A 20656-nucleotide genomic window follows, 5' to 3' on the forward strand; every position below is an offset into this window, starting at 1 on the left:
AGCGTGCACTGAAGACAAGTAAAGAAAAATGCTGTAATGTTGATTTCTAGCCTGATACTTTGATATGTGGAGCTGAAATTGCAGTTTCTTGTTATATAGAATTCTACCACCATCACTTCTCTTTATAGAGAAGAAAAGCTCATTATCTGACTCTTCCTCCATTATTTCCACTTGGCTTTCATCTGGGAATCTGTAGAGATTTTCAGCTGTACCTTCACCTTCTTTCTCCTCATCATCACTCTTCTCATCATTCTCCAGGTTCAAGTCATCAGGAAGGTCCAAAGGTTCAACTTCAGGCTGCTTTTCTTGCTGGCCATGATAAGGATCTACTTCATTCTCATCATACTCACGCTGTAACCAAAAGAATGAGGAAAAAAACAACAGGTACATGGTAATTGAGAGGAAAGGCAAAGATGAGAAATAAGCCACAAGTGAATTCTTTAGTACACAAAAATACCAAATACAGTATTACATTTTGATCAATTAAAAATGAATTTTCGATGATACACATCCACACCTATAAATAGCAGAAAAGACTAATTTTTGCAACTGCATCTACATATACTGGTACTTCTTCAAAACAGCATCACGTGTTCATAGTATTTTCCTAGATAAAAGAATCTGAACAAAATCTACACTCTTGCACATGGAAAATGCACTCTTGCACACTATGGAGAATCTTCAGACATACTACAGTCAGGTTTTTGGGATGAGTCCCACTGACTTCAGATGCTTCTGTCGCTACACACAACAGAACAAGGACTTTCTAGCTTTGTCCATCAAAGTATCAGTTCAGTGTAAAGCCTTTCTTAAAAGCCATTACACATTCTGACTAGTTCAAACAAAAATTCTTTTGAGTTATCCATCAGAAAATATACATATAATGAATTATTTTTTTATTTTTTTTTACTCCAAAATGAACTAACTTTTCTGAATGTATTAAGTGTCTTCACTGTTACATAAAAAACATTTCGAATTCTCAGGAATGCATGACATGAGCAACAGAATACAGTTCATCAGCAAGACATTCTAAGTAGTCATTTTTACCTCATCAATTTGTTCGTGGATTTTCTCTTTATTTTCGTTATCCTCTGTTTGATCCTCTTTTTCTTCATCCTTGGGAGGCTGTTTTTTATTATCTTTGGTTCCTGTACCCAAATTGTCATCTTTTGCAACAAGTTCAGAATCCTCCTATCAACCAACAAATCCAGAAGAAACTCATTATGCTACCTGCTTCTCAAAGTCTGAATAACAAGACAACTCCTACAAGAAAAAAGACACTAAACACTAAATAATTTAGGATATCCTCAAATTATGCCCTTCCAAGACCAAAGAGTCAGGTATGTAAGGAAGTACGTTCCTAGTTTGTCATCTCAAGAGTTTAATTCCTTTGTTGTTATTCTTCTCCCTTTTCTCTTTACCTCATCCATTCCTGGTCCAGTTTCTTCTGTTTTACTACTGGCATCATCATCATCATCATCTTCATCTCCCCAGAGCCTCTCATCCAGCTTCTCATCAGCTTCAGCATTATCAAGATTTCCCATTTGCTTATCCAGCTCCTCCTCTTCCTCCTCATCAGATTTTTCATCATTTTCTGTGTACAGTTCAGAATGTGTCTCAGTTCAGAGAAGATAAAGCTAACAAAAAGCCACACTTAACACCTTAAATTCATCAACCTATACATTAAGCCATGCAGAAAAAAAACACATGCACCAACACCCAGAAGAGCAGGGGCCTAGTTACACAGTTCGGGGTGCTCTTTTGGACAGGCAGACCACCAGTCTCTCCCTTAAACTAAGGAGTGTCAGGTGTTAAATATGAATGATTTCATCTCTGCAATCCTTATCTTCTCCCTCCTCCATTTTCCAAATGTTTGGCATTACTGGTAGAGGAAAGATCCATTCTATTAGTTTTATAATGTCTGTTCTTTGCTGATGACCTTATTCTTGGCACTTGGTCAAGAGTTTTTTGAGTAGCTTGATGATACTGTAGTTTGTAAGTCACATTAATTTCAGATGTTCCAAGTGTTACCTTCTAAAGTGATAGAACTTGCGTGAACAGCAAGTTGAAAAAATAGCATTTGGCAAAGTTGTGGTTTTTTTGAGACTGCTTGTAAGTTAGTAATAGTTTTCTTAGTCACATTTTTAAGTTAACTACAGCCACATTCTTTTGTAAGTGAACAGCTCCACCAAGTCAGTATTTTTTTTTTTTTTTTTAAAAGTATCTATGGGTCACCTTACAACAGGAAGAAGGAACCAACTCCCTTTGTTCCAAAACCACCAGAGTAACAGAGGAGAGAAAATATTTAATTTGTAAACGTCTTAGGATTCATATACAAATGACACTACTCTTTTCTGTTGAACACTTTTTCAGCATATGCTTCAATATATGAAAGTATCAACCATTATTGGATTCATCTATTACATTTCTTATAAGTTTGCCTTTGTGTAAGAACCAAACCTTTTTTCTCCTGTTCTCCATCATGCATTTTTCCTTCAAAGTCCTCTGACATTTCAATTGCATTGTCTTCTCCTTCAATGTCTGGCTTAGAATCTTGATCCTCTTTTTCCTTCTCCTTGTCCTTTTGAAAAGAGTCTTCTATCTGAATTGTAGGTAAAACCAGAAGTTACAACAGACCTTGCCTATATATTAAATCTTAAAGCACCACAATGTTTTTAAGTTGATATACAAACATAAAAGCCAACCTGAATGGGAGACTAAAAGCAATTTAATGTTTCTTTACTTAAAGCATCTAATGCATCCCATTGTTTCTTAACATGGATCTCAAGTATTATTTTTTTTGTGTGTTCATTAAAGCTAGGATAATTTTTACTTCAACCCATCTGTTCAAGAGAAGGAGCTATATCATTAAGCTACCAGTTGATATTTTTAAGGGGTTCTGACTAACTATAACCTTGTGTTAGGTTATCTGAACTACATTCTGGTCATTTTAGAGCCAGCTCTTCATTTCTTGTATGAAATTACTAGTCTTAAAAGTAAAGCATAATATGTGCAAAGTGAATTAAGCCTCTAAAGTTCAGCTTGGAGCCAGACAGGTCAACCATCTTGTGCCTCTTATCAGCATTCTAAATTCAGCATGACTTCACAGAAAGCCACCACAGAATGTTTCAGTAACTCTAAATAGACCTTCTCAGCCTGAAGGTCCAGGTAAACTCATTAACCCCACTGTACAGCTTCTGCAAGTCAGCTGTCTCTCCAAGCAAGCATGTCATTGTTTCCAATCAAGTCACAGATGAGTTAAAGCTTTGTATTTTTTTCCATTACTCTACACATTCCTCCCCAAAATCACTCAGACCTACAACAATATGTTCAGTAACATGCCCAAACCAGTCTCCAGTATTGACATACATGTAAAACCAATACAAACTGCTGTTTATTCCTTAACCGTGGAGCAGTTAAGAATGTTGCTCGAGAAAGAAATGCTAGTGAAACAAAACAAATATTTGCAAGTAAATGGAAACAGCCTTTGTTTAGCATATATTTCATTTAGTCTCTATTTTACTTACTCTCCCCTCCCTATTTCCCCCTCCACCAAAAAACTTGCCTGATCTTCACTTTCTATTTTGTCGCTCACATCCTTCTTGCCTTCCCCATCTCCAATGCCACCCTCCTCATAGTCGTGAAACTGTGTTGCTCCCTCTCCAGCTTCATCTTCAAGTAATTCTTTTGGCAGACAAAACCCCTACAAAAGCAAACAGAAACTCAAGTCATTCTGTAGTAGTTTTAGACTTAGACATCGTTAGATTTAGTTGATATTTCAAGACTTGTGTATAAATTAAATATATGCTTACAATATATATATAGTTATCTCTAAAAACTTACCTTTTGGGCAAGCTCTGTAAAAATGCTAGTTAGAACAGAAAGCAATTTTCCAGTACTCCGGTGAGAAGCCAGTGAAACAGTGAGGTAGAACAGGATAAGCTCTGAATATTTGCAAAGCATGGGCTTCAGACGCACCAGCAAATAGCAGGACTGGTTGAAGAACTGCAGTTAAAAAAACAAAGACCAGCTGTCAAACATGGTTACATACATACTGAGATACACCTCAGAGAGGGTGACAATAGATTCTTAAAACAGATGCTCAAACCAGAAGTATCAGTAAGCACATTTAAATACGAGCTATAAAGTTCCCAGAGCTTTTCCGGCTTTCACATTTCACAGAAACGAAAACTTTCCCTTCTTACTAAAGGAACATCTGGCTTTTGCACTACAGAAGAAAACTACATTTGGCTACGATCTCTCTCATGCTTCTAGCTCTAAGGTATTGGGCAATAAGAAACAATGCACGTTTGATCAGCAAAGTTGACAACTCCCAATTACTGAGACCCTTAAGCCAAGAGCTCCTGAGAAAAACAATTTACCTTATGTTTATCTGAGGTGTAATCTTCCCCGTAAGATTTCAGACTCTTCATGAGTTCTGAAACTGTTAAAATTACTTTCTGCACATGCAAGGAATCCACATCAGCAGAGATATCTTCATCCAAAAGCTTAGTTAAATGTCCTTTTTTAATCACGTCAAATGAAGCTGCATCCTCTTTGACTGAAAAATAAAAGAAAAAAGATGGAAATAAAATCTGACATTCTGGAGTGTCATACTAAACAATCTAGAAATATCCATCCTATCTGTTAATATGGTTAACTATTAAAATGATGATTTCCTTGACACCTCTGGTAGACATATAGCTCCAGAATTTTTAGGTTTGTGGAGTGTAAACCTTCTTACCTTCCCTTGACTAAGTTAACAAACTTACCGTTTTCCTCTGGAGATTTTTCTTCCTCTTCTCCATCTTTTGGTTTTCTCTCTACCAAACACTGGATGGCATACAGGACAACATGGATAACAGTTTCCACTTGTGCTGAGAAGTGCTCCACAAACTCTTCATTGGACTCTTTATTTCCTTTTGAACCATAACACAGACAGTTTTACATAGAAATACATTTCATTACTGGTTCATATATTTCCTTTATGCAAGAAAACAACAAGCACTATGCAGTTTTTGCTACATAGTTTTAATAATATGTCCTTACTAATCTTGACTTACTATGATGTAAGATCTGTCACAGCAACAGTGACTAAAGGGGAAAAACATCATTGCACCATGTAAATTTAGACTGTATTTTCTGAATTTGACTTTCATTAAGTGTTTCTAGATATCCAGATGAACGTGGCAAGGAGCAACAAATAAGCAATCTTCTACAATAACCAAACCAACGAATTCTTTCATCTTTACCTAAATTACAAAATCAGCTGGGGATCGTCCTTACCATTGTGGTCTGACATGGAAGCAAGAAGCTGTGTCCTCCAAGTTGTGAAGTCTGCAGATGCATTATTAACTTCCTCTTGTATATACTTTAGGCTCTTGATTAGGGCCATCTGATTTGCAGCTTGTCTGCCCTCCCCATTTGGATGAAAGAGGGACTCTATGTCTTGTAACTGAGATGAGACTTCCTGTAGACAGCTCATAGCTGAAGTGCAAACTTCAAAATCTCTCCTGCAACAAGATACACCATAATACTGATAGAAGAAAGAACATCTCAGATTAAGATTAAACCTTTTTTTCTTTCGTTTTATGTCTATGCCTTTTTTTTTTTTTTTTTTTTTTTTTAAATAGGCAGCCTACAGGCCTCTTTTTAATAATATTTTCTTCTATAAATTTATTTTGAAATTCACATCATTAGCTAACTACAGATCAGCTGAAATCCCAAGAGACCAAAGACAAGCTTAGAAGCTAAGATGAACCCATTTTTGGTCAGGGGAGTGAGACAAGACACATAAACTTGTTTAAAAAGTCAGACACCACAGTTAAAAAAAAGTGTATAAAAACAAGCTTCAAGAGCATCTGAAACATACTTTTTAAACTATGTAAAGGCAAACACTTTTCAGATGACACTACACATCTCATATGAATACACAACACAGAGATTCAGTTTATGCAGACGTAGAACTCACCAGGAATAAAACAAGTTTTCATGTGACTGTCGTCTTATTTTGTCCACTTCTGTTTTCATTTCCTTTACATAGGTCAGCATTGTTGTTAACTGTGCCTGGAGCTGCAACCATACCTGATCCTTATGTCTCATCCTGCATCCAGGAGGCAGTTGCTCAACTGTTACTGGAGACAGGTATTTTAGCTCTGAGGGAATTCGGTCAGGTATTCCCGTAAGAACATTTCCAAACATCTGTTCAGGTCCTGAACCCTGAGAAATGTTTGCTTTGACATCTGTCCTTTCACTGTCACTGCACTTCATCAGCTCTTCTTTTGGACAGCATTGTATAAACCAATGCATCTCCTCAACAACCATCACACACTGCATGGAAAGGTGCTGCAGTTTGTCAGTCCAGTCTTGAACTCTGCCTTGAGGAGGAAATGCTACATTATATTCTCTGTCAGCACTCAGCCTAGAGTCCATCTCTTGGATGCTGCTCAGGAGGCTCCTGGTTAGGAAGAAAAAAAGGAAAGAAAATTACTTTAACCCCACAACTGAGTTTTATGGTATGCTTCCCCTTTTAAAGGTTCAACCTTCCAACTAAGTTCATAAAAGCTCCAGATAATATGAACCCAGAGAACTCAAACTTCTTGGAAAAACTAAAATGATAATCTTAAAAAAAAAAAAAAAAAAGTTTAGCTACCAATTTTTTCTCTCCATTGAATGTTTGAGTCTTCCTGGAAACCGGGCTTTGTGAGATTTCTCAGAATTGTATCACCCATTTCAGTAACCCTTAAATTCCTGATCTGATACTGTTATTTTTTATTATTCCTGATCTGACATGTTATTTTTCCTCCAGTATACAAGCAAACTGGATTCTAGCACACCTTTATTCTCTCAGGGTATAAGAGGCACAGTTCCTAACAAATGATTAATCTGTTCTGCAATGAGAATCTTAAAGATTAGCTTTTTAGAAGTTTTACTATTCCTGCAAACAAAAAGCTGGGGTGATGATTTTTATTTTTATTTTATTATTTATTTATTTTTACAAAGGAAATAATCTTTGACACAAATTCAAAGGGTTTTATAGATTTCATCAGTGATGATCACAAACCTACAGAACAGTGGAATTTGCAGCAAAACTTGTAAGGGATAAATCCCATCAAGTAAGAAAGATTTCCTATACACCTTTCCCTTTCAGCATTTCAACACAACATCAGCTATGTTGTGTTTAACACAGTATTAATTCTTTCTAGAATTTTTCATCTTAGGTTGTTGAGGTTTCTTCATTTTGGCCCAAGTGGCCATTCAGATTACTTATTTTCTCCAAATCAAAAAAACTTGAATGCAGCCAAAATTAATTTAGGACTATACCAAAAAAGGAAAGGTTTAAATGAGAGAGGTTTAACAATCTGTAAATTCAACAGTGTAATTAATTACAGTATTTCATAGGCTTTGTGCATGCCTAACTTGGTTTTCCCCAATTATTTTGATTCCAAAACGCTGGCTGAAAAGACAGGATAAGCAATATTTATTTTCTGCTCACCACCTTTTTTTTTTTTTTTTTTTTTAAAAAAAAAAAAAAGCTTTTCTATCTAGGCATAACTGAGGGGATGGGAGAGATAGGGAAGTAGAGAGAATTTGACTGTATTCTACCTTATCATTTTCCATCTTTCTTAAACTGAATTGCTTACTGTCAATAATTCTGTGCTGAACATTTAAATAAAACTCATGGTGTAAAGCAAAATACCTCAGCGTAATCCACTGTTCTGTCAATGCAGTAAGAGACTGTCTTTGTCTGACAAGCAACTGCAGGAGGTGTGCCGCGAATCCTTTGCATCGCTCAATACTACCTAATCCAAGATCCTGAAGAAAATAAGTACGGAGAAGTGGTAGGGAAAGGAGAGAACAGTTAGATGAATAAGCAGAATAAGCAACAACATTGACTGTGTCTCCATTCCACTTCACTCAGAAGACTGAAAGGTTATGGTTTAAGTGAACAAGTATTAAAATGCACACAACGTATAGTTACTAGTTTCAGCTCTCTTCATTTGTCTGCATCTTTCATATATCCACTATACAATTTAAAAATAGTTTCTGCAAACACAGACATATTAAACTGCACTTCCAGTGCAGCAGTTCCTAACAGGAATTTAGTTCCAGAAGTAAAGTCACTTGGCATAAATAAGTAAAATCCAAAGAGGAGATACCAGCTTAAAGTTTTAAATCCATGACCACTGCTAAAACCGCTTCCACAATTCATTTTACCAGATTTACTGACAACTACTTTCTCTCTTTTTAACAGATGAACAGATCCTGAATTAAAGTGCAGAATGAATGTTCACAATAAAAAGCAAAACTTATCACAGTTAGGTTCCACTTTTTATTCCATTACCAGCTGTGCCATTTGACAAGATTATATCGTAAAAAAACTAGGGGTCAAGTACAGTGAGAAGAACATCTGGAAGAGATCCCTGTTTCCTGGAATATTGAAAAGGTGGTGGTGATTTGTCAGAACTCATTTGTTCCTCCTAATGCTTTTAGGCCAATTTCTAAGCAAGAAAATGTTTTGCATCCTTCTGTATGAAACACAGGCTCCAGTTATGGCCACTTATAAATGTGAACAGATTTTTCATAAACACTACTAAACCTGATTCTGTTCTCCTAACAAGCTTTAATCCAGCATTTCAGAAGATTCCTTCAGGCACAAAAAGTAGCAATTCGGGATTAGCTGGGATGAAGGATACTGTACAACACACAGATTACTAACTTCACCAAGTAATTTGCTTGTTCTAGTTCATTCATAGAATGACAGGCTTTGAAATGCTATATTTAATATTCATCCCCCAAATATATATTTTTTATCGTACTACAGAACACAGTATTTTCACTTTACTCTTTTACTACTAGAAAATTCCAGTTCAAGTTGGTAATCTAAAATTAGCAGAAGTAGGATTCCTGGTTGGGTTTTGTGTTTTTACCTTGGCAGGTGCTAACAATGCTGTCTGAAGTCTAGAGTGGCGTGCAAGTGAACGATAGAAGTACTTCTGGCATCCATCCCAGGCAGAAGAAACCTCTGTGAGTAACCTGACAAAGCACAGATGTTTGATATTAGAAAGGTAAATAATTCCAGAATTTCAGAACACTAGAACCACCAGGTCAGCTCTTCAACCTAAAAATTCTGATTACACACTGATATTTTGCAAATGCATTGCACTTTCAATTCTTCATTTTTCCTCACAAATATATAAGTCATAAGAAATGAGTTATTTTTTATTTTTAAATAAGTCCTAGGAAAACTTAGAGCAACAATAAAATCTCCATCTCTGAAAATCAGTTTATGCTAAAGCAGTGATTTTTGATTTTTTTTTTTTTTTTTTTTTAATGCTGCTGAATCAAGCTTGATAGGGAAGCTATTTATTTTGGTCTTCATGGAAGATATTATACATTAAGCCCATACATCTGAGGGGGACAGTAACCAGCATCTTCCAATGACAAAATCAATTGTTGCAGAGAAACATTTGAAAGAACATCTTCCACATAGGCAATTTTTTTTTTTCCAGAAATGCCCACTTTGAAGTCTAAATATGCTATTAGTCATTGATGAAGACAAAACAGTTGACTAAGTAATCCCTGTAAATTGCAACTAATCTTTAATAAATCATTACCAGTCTACCTTCTAAGGATATTCACAAAGTGTCCCAAACAAAGCTGAACAGCAAAGGGTTAAATGAATTCAGAGAACCAATGAAACCAGTGGCAAAGTTATCAGAAGTGCAAATTTAAAAATAAAAAGTTTAAAAAACTTCTGTTTTATGTACCAGTACAGTATGTACAGGATTTTCAAACAGAGAAAACAGATGGGAGTGAATCTAAAACCCAAAATGCATTCAACAAGTCCAGAAATTCCAATCTGAATCCACCTGCAATAAATTTTAAGAACTAGAGCAGCAACTCATACAATCTAAGGGTTAAAAATGCTGTATACATACGTGGCATCCAGTTCATTCGTACAACTCACTACAGTTAATGCAGTACGCAAGTCCAGCGGATGTAGGCGGACTACTTCATTATAGCCTTCTGAGCGGGACCAAGACAGACCTTTTCGGTATGACAGACCTGGAATGACATTTGAACACGTATCTTTTTATGCCCTCATTCTTTTATATGGAAAGAAGTGTGACTTATTAAGATACAAAGCCTCCAACATAGGATTTTTTCCTCATGCTTTCTAATCTTGACAAGCTTTTGAACATTTTCCAAATTTTCTAACATAACACACCAGAGCTAAGCTATCTTCAGCTGAAGAACACAGCTGAAATAAGACATAGACCTGCTTGTATAAAAAGTTGGTGGTGACAGCCAAGAGAAAAAACAAAAAAGCCTCGAAACTCAAAGGCATGCTATAGTGTGAAATAAAACCCATGAGGAAAAAGTTACAGGTAAATACTTTTTAAATTCAGTCTTCACACTTGTACTTCAGTTATTTTTAGAATTGGATCAAGCATGTTCATTTCCCTTGAACAAATTAAAACTCCTTTCAAAGTAACCTAAAAGCAAACAAAGTCTGTAAGAAAAGTTTATTAGCCAAAGTTATGCCATTTTTCCAAATGGAATGGAAAACAAGTCTTAAACAGTAAGATTTTTAACTTCTCTTGATCCCATCAGAATACTGAGTTAGGGACCATCGCCTCATGTTTAGATACGAAAAGGATGATGAATAGGGAAGTCAAAGGAGTCATCTGAAATGAAAGACAGATCCCAGTAAAGAATTCAAGTCCAGTGTACAGTCATCACAGTACGTCCTCTCTCCAGCATAAAGCCTCAGAGCTGCAATGTCAGGTATTACTTTGACACCAGCGGGTACAAAAAAAACATCAAATACATGAAAAGTGTACGCACCAGAAACCTCCCACTTGAGTACACCTGCGTTAACAGTCATGTACATACAAAGGGACCTTAAAGCTCCAGGATCTACTTAGCAAACACAGCAACTGGTTTAAGTAGCACAAATACTCAGAAATAAAATCTACCCCTCCAAAAGCATATTATATATATATATATATATATATATATCTCTAAAAACATAAAATAAATATAAATAAATATAAATAATTTAATCCCCTCCGCCCAAGTGCCATGACACAACCCATTTGTGTAAGTTTGTTATCAAAAGCATGCCTCCTTCTTGGAACCCTTAACTTCCCATTTCCAAGCTTCTCTCTGCAACCAAGAGGGAGGTAAATTTGACTTTTTTTTTTTTTTTTCAGTTCTTAGAATCACTGCAGGCCAGAAACTGTGGCTTCAGTGAGAAGCACTAGAATGCTAAACTCTTAAACCCAAAAAAAAAAAAAAAAAAAAAAAAGGCATAGTTCTGGTTAGTTTTCTACCTGTGGCTACGACTTGGCAGAATGCTGTCAGACAACTGTTATGGAACGAGATTGCTTGCTTTTGCTGGTTTCTAAGGTGTTCAGTGGCTAAGAACAGTTGATGATATTTTGTACAATCAAAGGAAAAGGCAATAGTTAATAGCTTGGGTAGGTCCTTAACCTTACAACTAGCAATGGCTGCAACGGAGATTAGGCTGCTGAGCAGGGTCTCTCTAATGATCCCCATCAACAGACTATTCAATCTCCACAGCTCAGCAATACCACTGCCAGTCTGTCAACAGAGATGGGCTCTCATTCAAAGAAGCTAATTTAACTCCAGTTCTGGATAAGGGACTGGGTACAAGACTATGAGCTTCTCTCTTGCTCCTGAAAGCTGACCAGTGACTTCTGACTGGAGATAACATAGATTTCAGCTTCAGAAGAGCAACTATTTTACATACAGTGGAATGTACGAAGAAGAGAAGGTATATGAATGGGCTAGCACATCAGACCTCTTAGTTAGAAGAAGGGAAAAAGACTTAAATGCCTGTATGTATTAATGGCTCAATGACTTCAAAGACATAATATTATATCATGTATTTGCATGTACTGGCAAAAATGTAAGATGCTTAAGAACTTTTAAAACAAGCACATTTCAATTCAAAGCTCACCTGTTTTAGCAAGGGTTTTAAAGAGATCTGACAAAGCCCGTTGCTTCTGCATCTGAATATGCTTGGCCTCTGACTTCTGCTTCTCCTTATCTGCTGTCTGATCAAACGTTAAACTCTGCAGTTCCACTACAGAACCAATGATATCACCTGCAAGGAAGACAGCAGGGAAAGTTAAAATATGAAACGTCAATGAACACAAACCAGCCATGGGAATATAGTCTGGGAAAGGAACCATGCATCTGCATTTTTTTCCTGATTCCATTCATGTTATAAAGGTCAATTAAGACATAAAAATCACAAGAATAACTAACCCGTGAGCTGGTCAAGATTTTCCAGAAGACTTAAGAATGGATTCTTTTCTGTAACTGTTGCACACATTTTCTTCATTCTTTTAGTAAGCTTGGGCAGGCGGTACTGAAGAGATTCTGTAGGAAATGTAATGTCATCCTGACATTCTTCCGTTAGTGTCTGCTGAGAAAAATGAAAGAAACAGTCCAATTAGACAGCCTGAATTATGCATGTATTACCTGTCCACTAAGTCAGAGTAAACTGCTGCAAAAACAAGGAGTAAGTTCTGCATTCACCTCAAACCCAACACCTTGCTCATGCAGTCCCATGAACAGTTCAGCCCAAGCATTTGAGGAAAATAGCAATATCTGTATGTCAAGCATGTATTAACTCTGAAAAAAGCCAAAGAAATCAAAGATGTTGTGGCCCTACTTTTTTAGCTGTTTGTCATGGCCTCTTTTTCATAGAGACTACTGCATTTAGGTCAACTTCCTCAGCCTTCCAAACTCAAAGGTAGGCAGTCATCTTATCCTATATAATTAATGCCCTTAAGACATTAGGTAAGAACACCACCTCTTACTTTCCACTAAACACAAATTTAACTGCACTGCTAGGGAAACAATGAAAATGGTACACAAATACAAATAATTAAATTACAGAAGTGATCCCCCAGCATGTCAAAAGCTATTCTTTAGGAAATAGTTAGGATATTTAAGTTTGCATGCATGTCCCTGCGGTTTCATAAAGTCTTAATTTCTTAAACATGTGAAACCAGCAGCAACCCTGTTAATGATCAGTGACAGGCTTGCAAAAAAAAAAAAAAAATGCTCCTCCCTGTCCCAAAACCAAACCCACACTAGATTTTGCCTCAGATTTATTTTTCCTTATCCATCATCTTCCTGACTGTCAGACGACAAAAGCAGAATCAGTCACCCTCCAGCTCCAAATAAACTTAAAGCCTTGGAAATGAGAGTAACTGAATATCCCCCCACATGAAAATCCTGATGAGTTCTGGCTGGTTCCTTGGTATCTATTTCAGGAAAATAATTGACTTGTTTTCTGAGCTGGACAGCTTCATTACAGACACACCGAACAAGGCACTATGAAGTAGGGCAATATTAAATGTTAGTCCTAGTCAGTGTCACTGTACCAGCAGGGAAGTTAACACATTGCTGCAGACAATATACGAGTAACTTAGAGATGAAATGTGTAACTGCTATAGCCTCTATGTTAGACTGTAGATACTGTGCCAAACTAATGCTGAACATACTTGTCTTTCCAGGCTGTATTCCCACCCACCTGCGGTGTTTCATAACACTCAACACAAAAAAGACCAAAAAGTTGAAAATATATTCAAGAGACTTGACATTTATGTAAGATTTTTCTGCATAAATCAGTGAAAAACATACAGATGAAAATATTGAAAATATCCTTCCCACACTTAGAACAAAGAATACAGTCACCTTGGCAATATCTGTTCTAGAAGACACAATTTTTCTTAATGCGTTGCTTAGCCTCTGAACTTTAGTCTCTTTGTTCTCAGATTCCTCCTGCTTTTGCAAACAGTCCAGCTGCTCTTCCTTACCAATTTCCACCAAGGCAGGCCGACATGGCTCATTTAGAACAACTTCAAATTTCTTCATGAATTTGAAGAGAGTCCTAATTACAAAAGGGAAGCAAAACAGTTACTGGGTGTTCTAATCCAGGAAATCTCTCAGCTGCTGGAAATAAGCATTTCCACTGTTTTATGGGTACAAGAAACATTCCTGCATTCAAATTTAAAATCAGAGAAATTTAGAAAGAAGATTTGAAATACAGTCATACATACAAATACTGCTATTTATTATCATCAGTCCATAACTGGCTCCTTAATTCAAAAGGTACGAGTTACCTGCGTGTTTTTTCAACTGATTGTTTAATGGCCCAGAAGCTGACATCATTCCACTTTGAAATTTTCACAAATTCCTATTAAGAAAATAAATAAACAGTGGGATTACTTATACTAATACAATGAAGTATTTGCAGACAAAAGATGGTCTTTAAAGCTGATCAGCTATGATGACACAATGCATTACATTTTAGAGCATGCACCAATAACTGCATAGTTGTCTCGTTCTAATAATTACTTGTTTATGCTAAAACTGCTGCATAGCCAAGTGTGAAATCCAAAGGGGCTTCACAAAGGGGCTTGGTAGAAACCTCCATGGCTAAATGGGACCAACCAAACACTAAGACTTTCACCAACTCCTTGCCTAAAAAATATCTTCTTGACAAAGAAAATGTGAAGTACAGCAGGGATTTCCATGGCCAACAGAGCTATTACACATAAATTCAAATAACTGCTCTACTGTTCTGATGTTGTATAATCAGATTGAGCAAAATTTTCTTTTACCTTAAGTTCCTTTTCTATAGGTTGACGAAGTTCAGTGATTCTGGTCTCAACACACTCTGAAAACTGCTTATAATAATTGTATAAATTCCACAGGATGCTGCACAGGATGTCTGTAAGGGACAAACAATGAGGAGCTTCTTTCAAAACAGGATATTCTTCAGTACCAACAGCAGAAATGTAGCCTAGTGTTTTTTTTGTTTGTTTGTTTTGTAATTGTGACGCTTAGCAATATCAAAGGAAGGGGTTAACAGACCAACAGTATTCTTCATGAAAATGAATAAATGCATCATAGGCTTGCATTCTGTTTGAGCTCTTAGTCATCTGTCCAGAAAGCCTGGAATATATGGTGGTTTTTAAGACGACTCTAACACACATTACACTGATAACTTACCCTTTTCTGCTACCTGAGGCATCAGTAAGACATGGCAGTGGAAATCCAGTAGCATTTGAAGTCGTGCATGAAATTCTCCCAGCGTAGATCCTTCGATGAAAGCTTGCAGTGTGCTGACCAGCATTTTTAGACTCATCTGCTCAGTTTCTGAACATTGCACCAGAAATATAAAAAGGTGAGAAAAAAAAAAAAAAAAACTTTACATGAAAATTGTTGACTGGTCTTTGTGACCTTCCAATTAAGTATCAGGTTTCTATTTAGGAAGTTTCAAGACAAACTAGGGAAAAAAGGAGGGAAAAATTCTAATTTAGTAAATAAAACTAGTAAAAAATACACTGCATAAAAGAGAAGACAGGACAAGATAGGCAGTAGTAAGACAGCGCTGAGGAGGCCGGCTACACACCCAGTTTGAGTGAACACTAAGTATATTGAGAAAACTTGCTATTCTTTACAAACTTTTTCAGCCATGATGAAAAACTACATGCTACAAATTAGTTGCTGCCAATTCCTTAACACCTCAAAATCAAGATAGAAACAAAATCTTGGACAAATCTAGTAGAGAGTAGTGTCTTTAGAGTGCTGCCTATGGGAGAAGGTACTGGAAGATGTAAAAAGAACCCAAGGATCTTAATTTGTCAAGTACATTAATTAGTCAGGAGATTGGAAGAGCTTTGCCTCATTCCAAAGAATGTTATTTTCATCTTCACAATTTCAGAAAATCTGGGAGGGCTAGGGACTGAAAGCAGCATTTTTTCTTATTTTACATAATTTGAACACCTGTGGACAGATTTGCTAGGCACAGTGCATACCTAAAGCACACTTACTGTAAGAATTTTTTATGCTTTATACACAATACTCAAGCAGCTCAGTCAGAATATGAATTGTGCTTTGTGCAGTTAAAAAGTGAGATGCCTTTTCCAGCTGCAGGTGAAGGCTTCCAAACCTCAGTTTACAATATTTATATGTCCCTGACATGATCACTACCACTCTACTTTCTTTTGGATGCCTTTTACAAGCATCTCTCTTTTACACCCCCACAATGTTAGTCCTATGAACTACACACACGTTTTCAGAAAAAATACCACTCTATATGAAACACCTTATAGAGGCATGGAATTTATTGCAGAGCAAAGGGGACAATAACTCCACCTTGAAGTGCACGGTTAAACTTGGTCATTTGAGAGCTTAATTATGCATCCTTAGTAATTGCTGCAACTCTGCCACATGTTTATATAAGGATAGGACTTGCCTTCCATGTTTGCCTCGGTGTGTTCTTGCACATACTTCTCAATCATCTGATAGACTGAGAACCAACGCTTTGTGGATTTCTCTACATGCTGCTTCATAACATTGTCCAGACTTACTGACCAGCAACTGAAAACAGTGAGAAAAGAAAAAAAAAAAAAGCTCATTAGTCATATGGGCTCCAAAACAATGCAGACTTTATTCTGTTTCTGCTAAACTAAAGGAAGATTTTAGAGGATGAAACAATCTGCAAATATCCTTAATATACACACATTCAACTACTGAAGATCATTACTTTGACAGTAATAAATATGAGATAAGAAATGAAGGAACTACAACCGTCAAATAAAACCAGTCAGAGCCAGGTTTCAAAAAGAGTTTTCTTTCACAAAATGTGAGATAGACTTTTGGAATTCCTGATCGTGGATTCCTGATCCCAGGATTAAAAACAGTAGTAGGCTGGGAAAACAGAATGAAGTACTCCAGTTGTGTCCTGCTTCTCTCCCTTCTGAGGCACACACACATACACATATGGTCACCATGAAAGACAATATGGGGCTGGACATGCTCATTCTGTTTGGTTTTTATACCTGTACAAGGGCAGCTACACACATACAAAGAAAGGAAACACTTCACAATTAAAGCAATAATGCATTGCAACATGTCTCCATATCGAGACAGAAGCTTAATTCTAAGAAATAGCAATAGGGAAGGACAGTTCTTACTTCAACTCCAATCTCCGCCACTGAATAATCAACTGAGTGACCAAATCAAGATGCTTCCGCAAGGACAAAGCTCGACTAGCGTTTTCCTCCCAGTCCTGGCAGAAAAACAGAACAAAAAAAACACAACAAAAAATGTTTATCTTTATACAAGCCAGAAATCAGTGTCCGCATAGCACTGTAATACTATTATTCACTCCTTAAACTCACAGCATGGAGCAATTCACTTTCCCAAACCCTGGCAAGCACTCAGATTTTATTATTTTTTTTAAATCATGGTACCAATACAACTAAAGCAGCATGAATGAGAAAAGAATTTCACTTAGCTCTCTTCTTACCTGTGCCTTTGCAAGAAGAATTTCTAAGCCATTCAAGAACTTTGAGAGAGGACTAGATAGTGGAAAACTTCGGATTCTGTCCATCACAACCAAGAGCTGCAGAATGAAAAACAAGTGTTCAACCTACAGCAACTGATCTTCAACAAAAGCAGTCATGAAACTAAGCTGATTTTATTAGCGTAACTCTACCCTGAAAAGAGGTTAAGAACATTTTTTTTTGTTTTCAACTGCTTCTTCATTTTACATGTAGTATTAGCTCACTAGTAGTTCAGTAAAGCATTCTGAAGGAAATGAGCAGACCTAATAATGCTAAGAGCTCCAACTGATTCTACGTTTCTGCATTAGTCTTCAGGAAATCAGATCCACACAGCCCCCCCTTAGTGCTGCCAAAGATATATGCATGCACAGGTCCTATGCATATCTTTCCATGTATTTACACACACAAACAATGCTAAAATATTTTTGTTTTTCCTAAACTTTTGTTGAGTTATCCTTACCTGCAGAAGCACTGGATGCTCTGGCCATTCCTGCAGTAACCTGTTTACTTCTTTAGCAAAATTATCAAGTACAGGTTGGCACAGCCGGACTTGCTGAATATTAGGATGTTGGTAAAAATCATAGGGGCCATCTTGCTGTAGCACAAGATCTGATGTTACTTCCTCAAAAAAGGTATTTTGAAGAAGTGTGCTAAGTAGAAGTTGGCTTCCCAAAAGACTATCATTCATTTCAGCACCTAGGAAGTCAAGAAATAAAGACATTGTGTGGTTTTTTTTTTGGTTTTGGTTTTTGTTTTTTTTTCCAATTTAACAGGAAAAGTTAATTTGTTTCCTGCATTCCAAACCTTAGCATGTTATGTATTAAAAAGATAAGACTTTAACATGCATAAGCAATAAGGTGAGATTAGAGGAAAAGAGGCAAATTTGAAGTTTGCATCCTCTATTTTATCAATAAAAAAGATAAATCTAAAGGTACACTGCAGTCCAGGCAGAAAACCACAGCTCCTCCATTCCTAAGTTCACATGGAGGGGATATTTACTACAAAATTATTATCAAGACTCTGTGAAAAAAGTAATCTGACACAAAAACGAACTAACAAAAAAAATCAACACACTCACATACATTACACCTCAGGTATAAACACAAAAATATATTACTGTAGAAATAGCAGTCCTCTTGCACTATCTGCTTCTTAACCGCATGCATACACCTTTATTAGAACTGAAATACAGTTCTGCTTTGAGAAGTGATGAAAAATATTATTGAGGTCTTGCACACACATTGTTATGATTTTCACATCAATTGTGCCAAAATTCAAAGCAAATGCATCACTTTGTTTTGTTCATTCGTTTGATTTAAATTATAGAAGTTCCACTGAAATCAATTTCTTTATGAACTTTATTTTAAATTTTACCTCTGGGAAATTTCTGCAAGTGCATAATCTTCCACAGAATTATGCAGATGTAAGTGATCAACATTTCTGAATATGAAGTAGGTTCACTTTACTCTTAAACCGTGTTCCATTAACAAATGAAAAAATTTCAAAAAAAAAAAACAAAACAAAGCCTTGCAAGACAGTTCTGAAAATGGGACAAATTATTTGGAAAAAGGAAACTATTTTTGCACACAGCCTATAATATAGGTCTATTTTATGATTTGCAATACAATTTATTTGTAACAAATCATCACAAAGCTGAATTTGTACATCTGAAATATTGCTAGCAATCTTACCAATTAAAGGATAGTACTGTGACACCAGAAATGCGCCAGTCTGATAGCAGGAAATAAATGCGGTGAAATAATTTTTAGCTTGATGAGAAGGCAGACTCTTTTGATACCACAGAGATCGAGCGAAGTTTAAGCACAACTGCTGATGAACCACCATTACAGTCTGCATCGAGCTCTTGGACAAAAGGGCTCTGTCTACTTCCAGCTGGTCTTCCAATGGATCTTCAGTTTCCATGTTTTCTTCTAGACTTGCCTCAGCTGTGATATCTTCGAAATCCTACAAATTGCATTATAATTAAGAGATCAATTATAGTTTCTTCCTTTAATGCCCCTCCTCCCCTGTACCCCTTTTTTTTTTTTTTGTACTCTCTGGCACTGCAACAATGTGCTAACACTAATGATTTGGAGTTGGCATTCATATAGGTACATGGCCTGCCTCACAAACCAGATGTCAGTCTGAAACAGAACACAGGCAAATAGAACAATGAAGGGCATAAACCACAGCAGGCAGAAGAATGCAGTACAGTGCATTCTACATTGTACAAGCTACAACCAAACAAAACCTCTTCCAGAACAAGCTTTAGCAGTCATACCTGCTGATAAACCACTTCAATGCTGTTTGATCACTTGGGAGATCTGAACTATTACTTCTCAACCTCCTGGCTACATGTTGATGCACAGAACTGGCTCACAGATTTGTGCACTGCACAATACTGCCTGGTGAAGTCACTTCAAAAATTGTTCAGACCAGTTAAACTTAAAAACAAAAACCTCACAGCTTCAACACAAATATTTAATCAAGGAGATTTAAGTTTTTCACAGGCAACAAAACCTCAGCAGACCCTACTTGTTAATTGAATCACATTCCAGAATGTTACCATTAGTAATCGTATTCTGACTCAGCTGTGTAACTTAGGATAATTTAGCTGAAAAGAAAATAAACGAAAAAACACAGTACTTAATATCTATCCATCCCAAAATCTAACACACATTTCTGTTTTGGCTTAAGAAGATGTTTCATTCTTCATCTCATCTTACTTGTAACATGCATTTTCAGGAGCTACTTCGGACATAAATTTTGTGTTTCTTCATTATATAGTTTCTGTTACCTTTTCATGAAAAGGAAATCTCCTCCTAAATTCTTCTTCTTCCTCCTCTTCCTCACTTTTTCCTTTCCCATGATTCTTACTTCTGTATCTGTACAGACTGTTTTCCATTGCTTCCTGTTCTTGGGCACGGCGTTCCTGTTCATCCCATTCATTTATAATTGACTGGGAAAACAAAGTAACGTATTATTATACAATATTATGTTTTAAATCACCTCAATGCCTCATATTTTGGTAAGGCGGCATCTATCGTGCTTGGCTCTTTCCCCCTCTGCAGTCTGCATCAGTATAAAGCAACACCATCTAATCTGAATGAAGATTTGTAAACTGCTCTCACAGACTAAAACTGTGCAAGAGAGTGCTTGGCCAAGTTATAGCCTGTCTTAACCATTTCATAGAGAACCTTTCCACAAAGTTTTGTGTATTTTTTTTAATTTGTTTTGTTGTTGTTGCTTTTTAT

General features: G+C 36.5%; 1 protein-coding gene across 4 annotated transcripts in view; it reads right to left on the reverse strand.

The window, feature by feature from the left end:
* Positions 1 to 20656, reverse strand: part of MDN1 (midasin AAA ATPase 1) — a gene marked incomplete at its 5' end in the record, with an annotated part of 93858 nt that overhangs the window by 14239 nt on the left and 58963 nt on the right. The window contains 25 exons of one of the 4 annotated variants that reach the window (XM_084284878.1): positions 213 to 351; positions 1048 to 1191; positions 1422 to 1594; positions 2461 to 2602; positions 3566 to 3703; positions 3844 to 4005; positions 4383 to 4555; positions 4773 to 4919; positions 5287 to 5513; positions 5972 to 6457; positions 7700 to 7815; positions 8931 to 9036; positions 9942 to 10068; positions 11990 to 12136; positions 12301 to 12457; positions 13741 to 13936; positions 14169 to 14242; positions 14670 to 14779; positions 15061 to 15207; positions 16310 to 16434; positions 17031 to 17125; positions 17366 to 17461; positions 17863 to 18098; positions 19094 to 19367; positions 20200 to 20361. In XM_084284878.1, the coding sequence (XP_084141004.1) occupies positions 213 to 351; positions 1048 to 1191; positions 1422 to 1594; positions 2461 to 2602; positions 3566 to 3703; positions 3844 to 4005; positions 4383 to 4555; positions 4773 to 4919; positions 5287 to 5513; positions 5972 to 6457; positions 7700 to 7815; positions 8931 to 9036; positions 9942 to 10068; positions 11990 to 12136; positions 12301 to 12457; positions 13741 to 13936; positions 14169 to 14242; positions 14670 to 14779; positions 15061 to 15207; positions 16310 to 16434; positions 17031 to 17125; positions 17366 to 17461; positions 17863 to 18098; positions 19094 to 19367; positions 20200 to 20361 (4099 nt within the window). Of the gene's footprint in view, positions 1 to 212; positions 352 to 1047; positions 1192 to 1421; positions 1595 to 2460; positions 2603 to 3565; positions 3704 to 3843; positions 4006 to 4382; positions 4562 to 4772; positions 4920 to 5286; positions 5514 to 5971; positions 6458 to 7699; positions 7816 to 8930; positions 9037 to 9941; positions 10069 to 11989; positions 12137 to 12300; positions 12461 to 13740; positions 13937 to 14168; positions 14243 to 14669; positions 14780 to 15060; positions 15208 to 16309; positions 16435 to 17030; positions 17126 to 17365; positions 17462 to 17862; positions 18099 to 19093; positions 19368 to 20199; positions 20362 to 20656 lie in introns of all 4 variants that reach the window. The other 3 variants (XM_084284876.1, XM_084284877.1, XM_084284875.1) reach the window with 3 other exon arrangements.

The sequence above is a fragment of the Netta rufina genome (assembly GCF_964035555.1).
Source record: "Netta rufina genome assembly, chromosome: 3".
Lineage (NCBI taxonomy): Eukaryota > Metazoa > Chordata > Aves > Anseriformes > Anatidae > Netta > Netta rufina.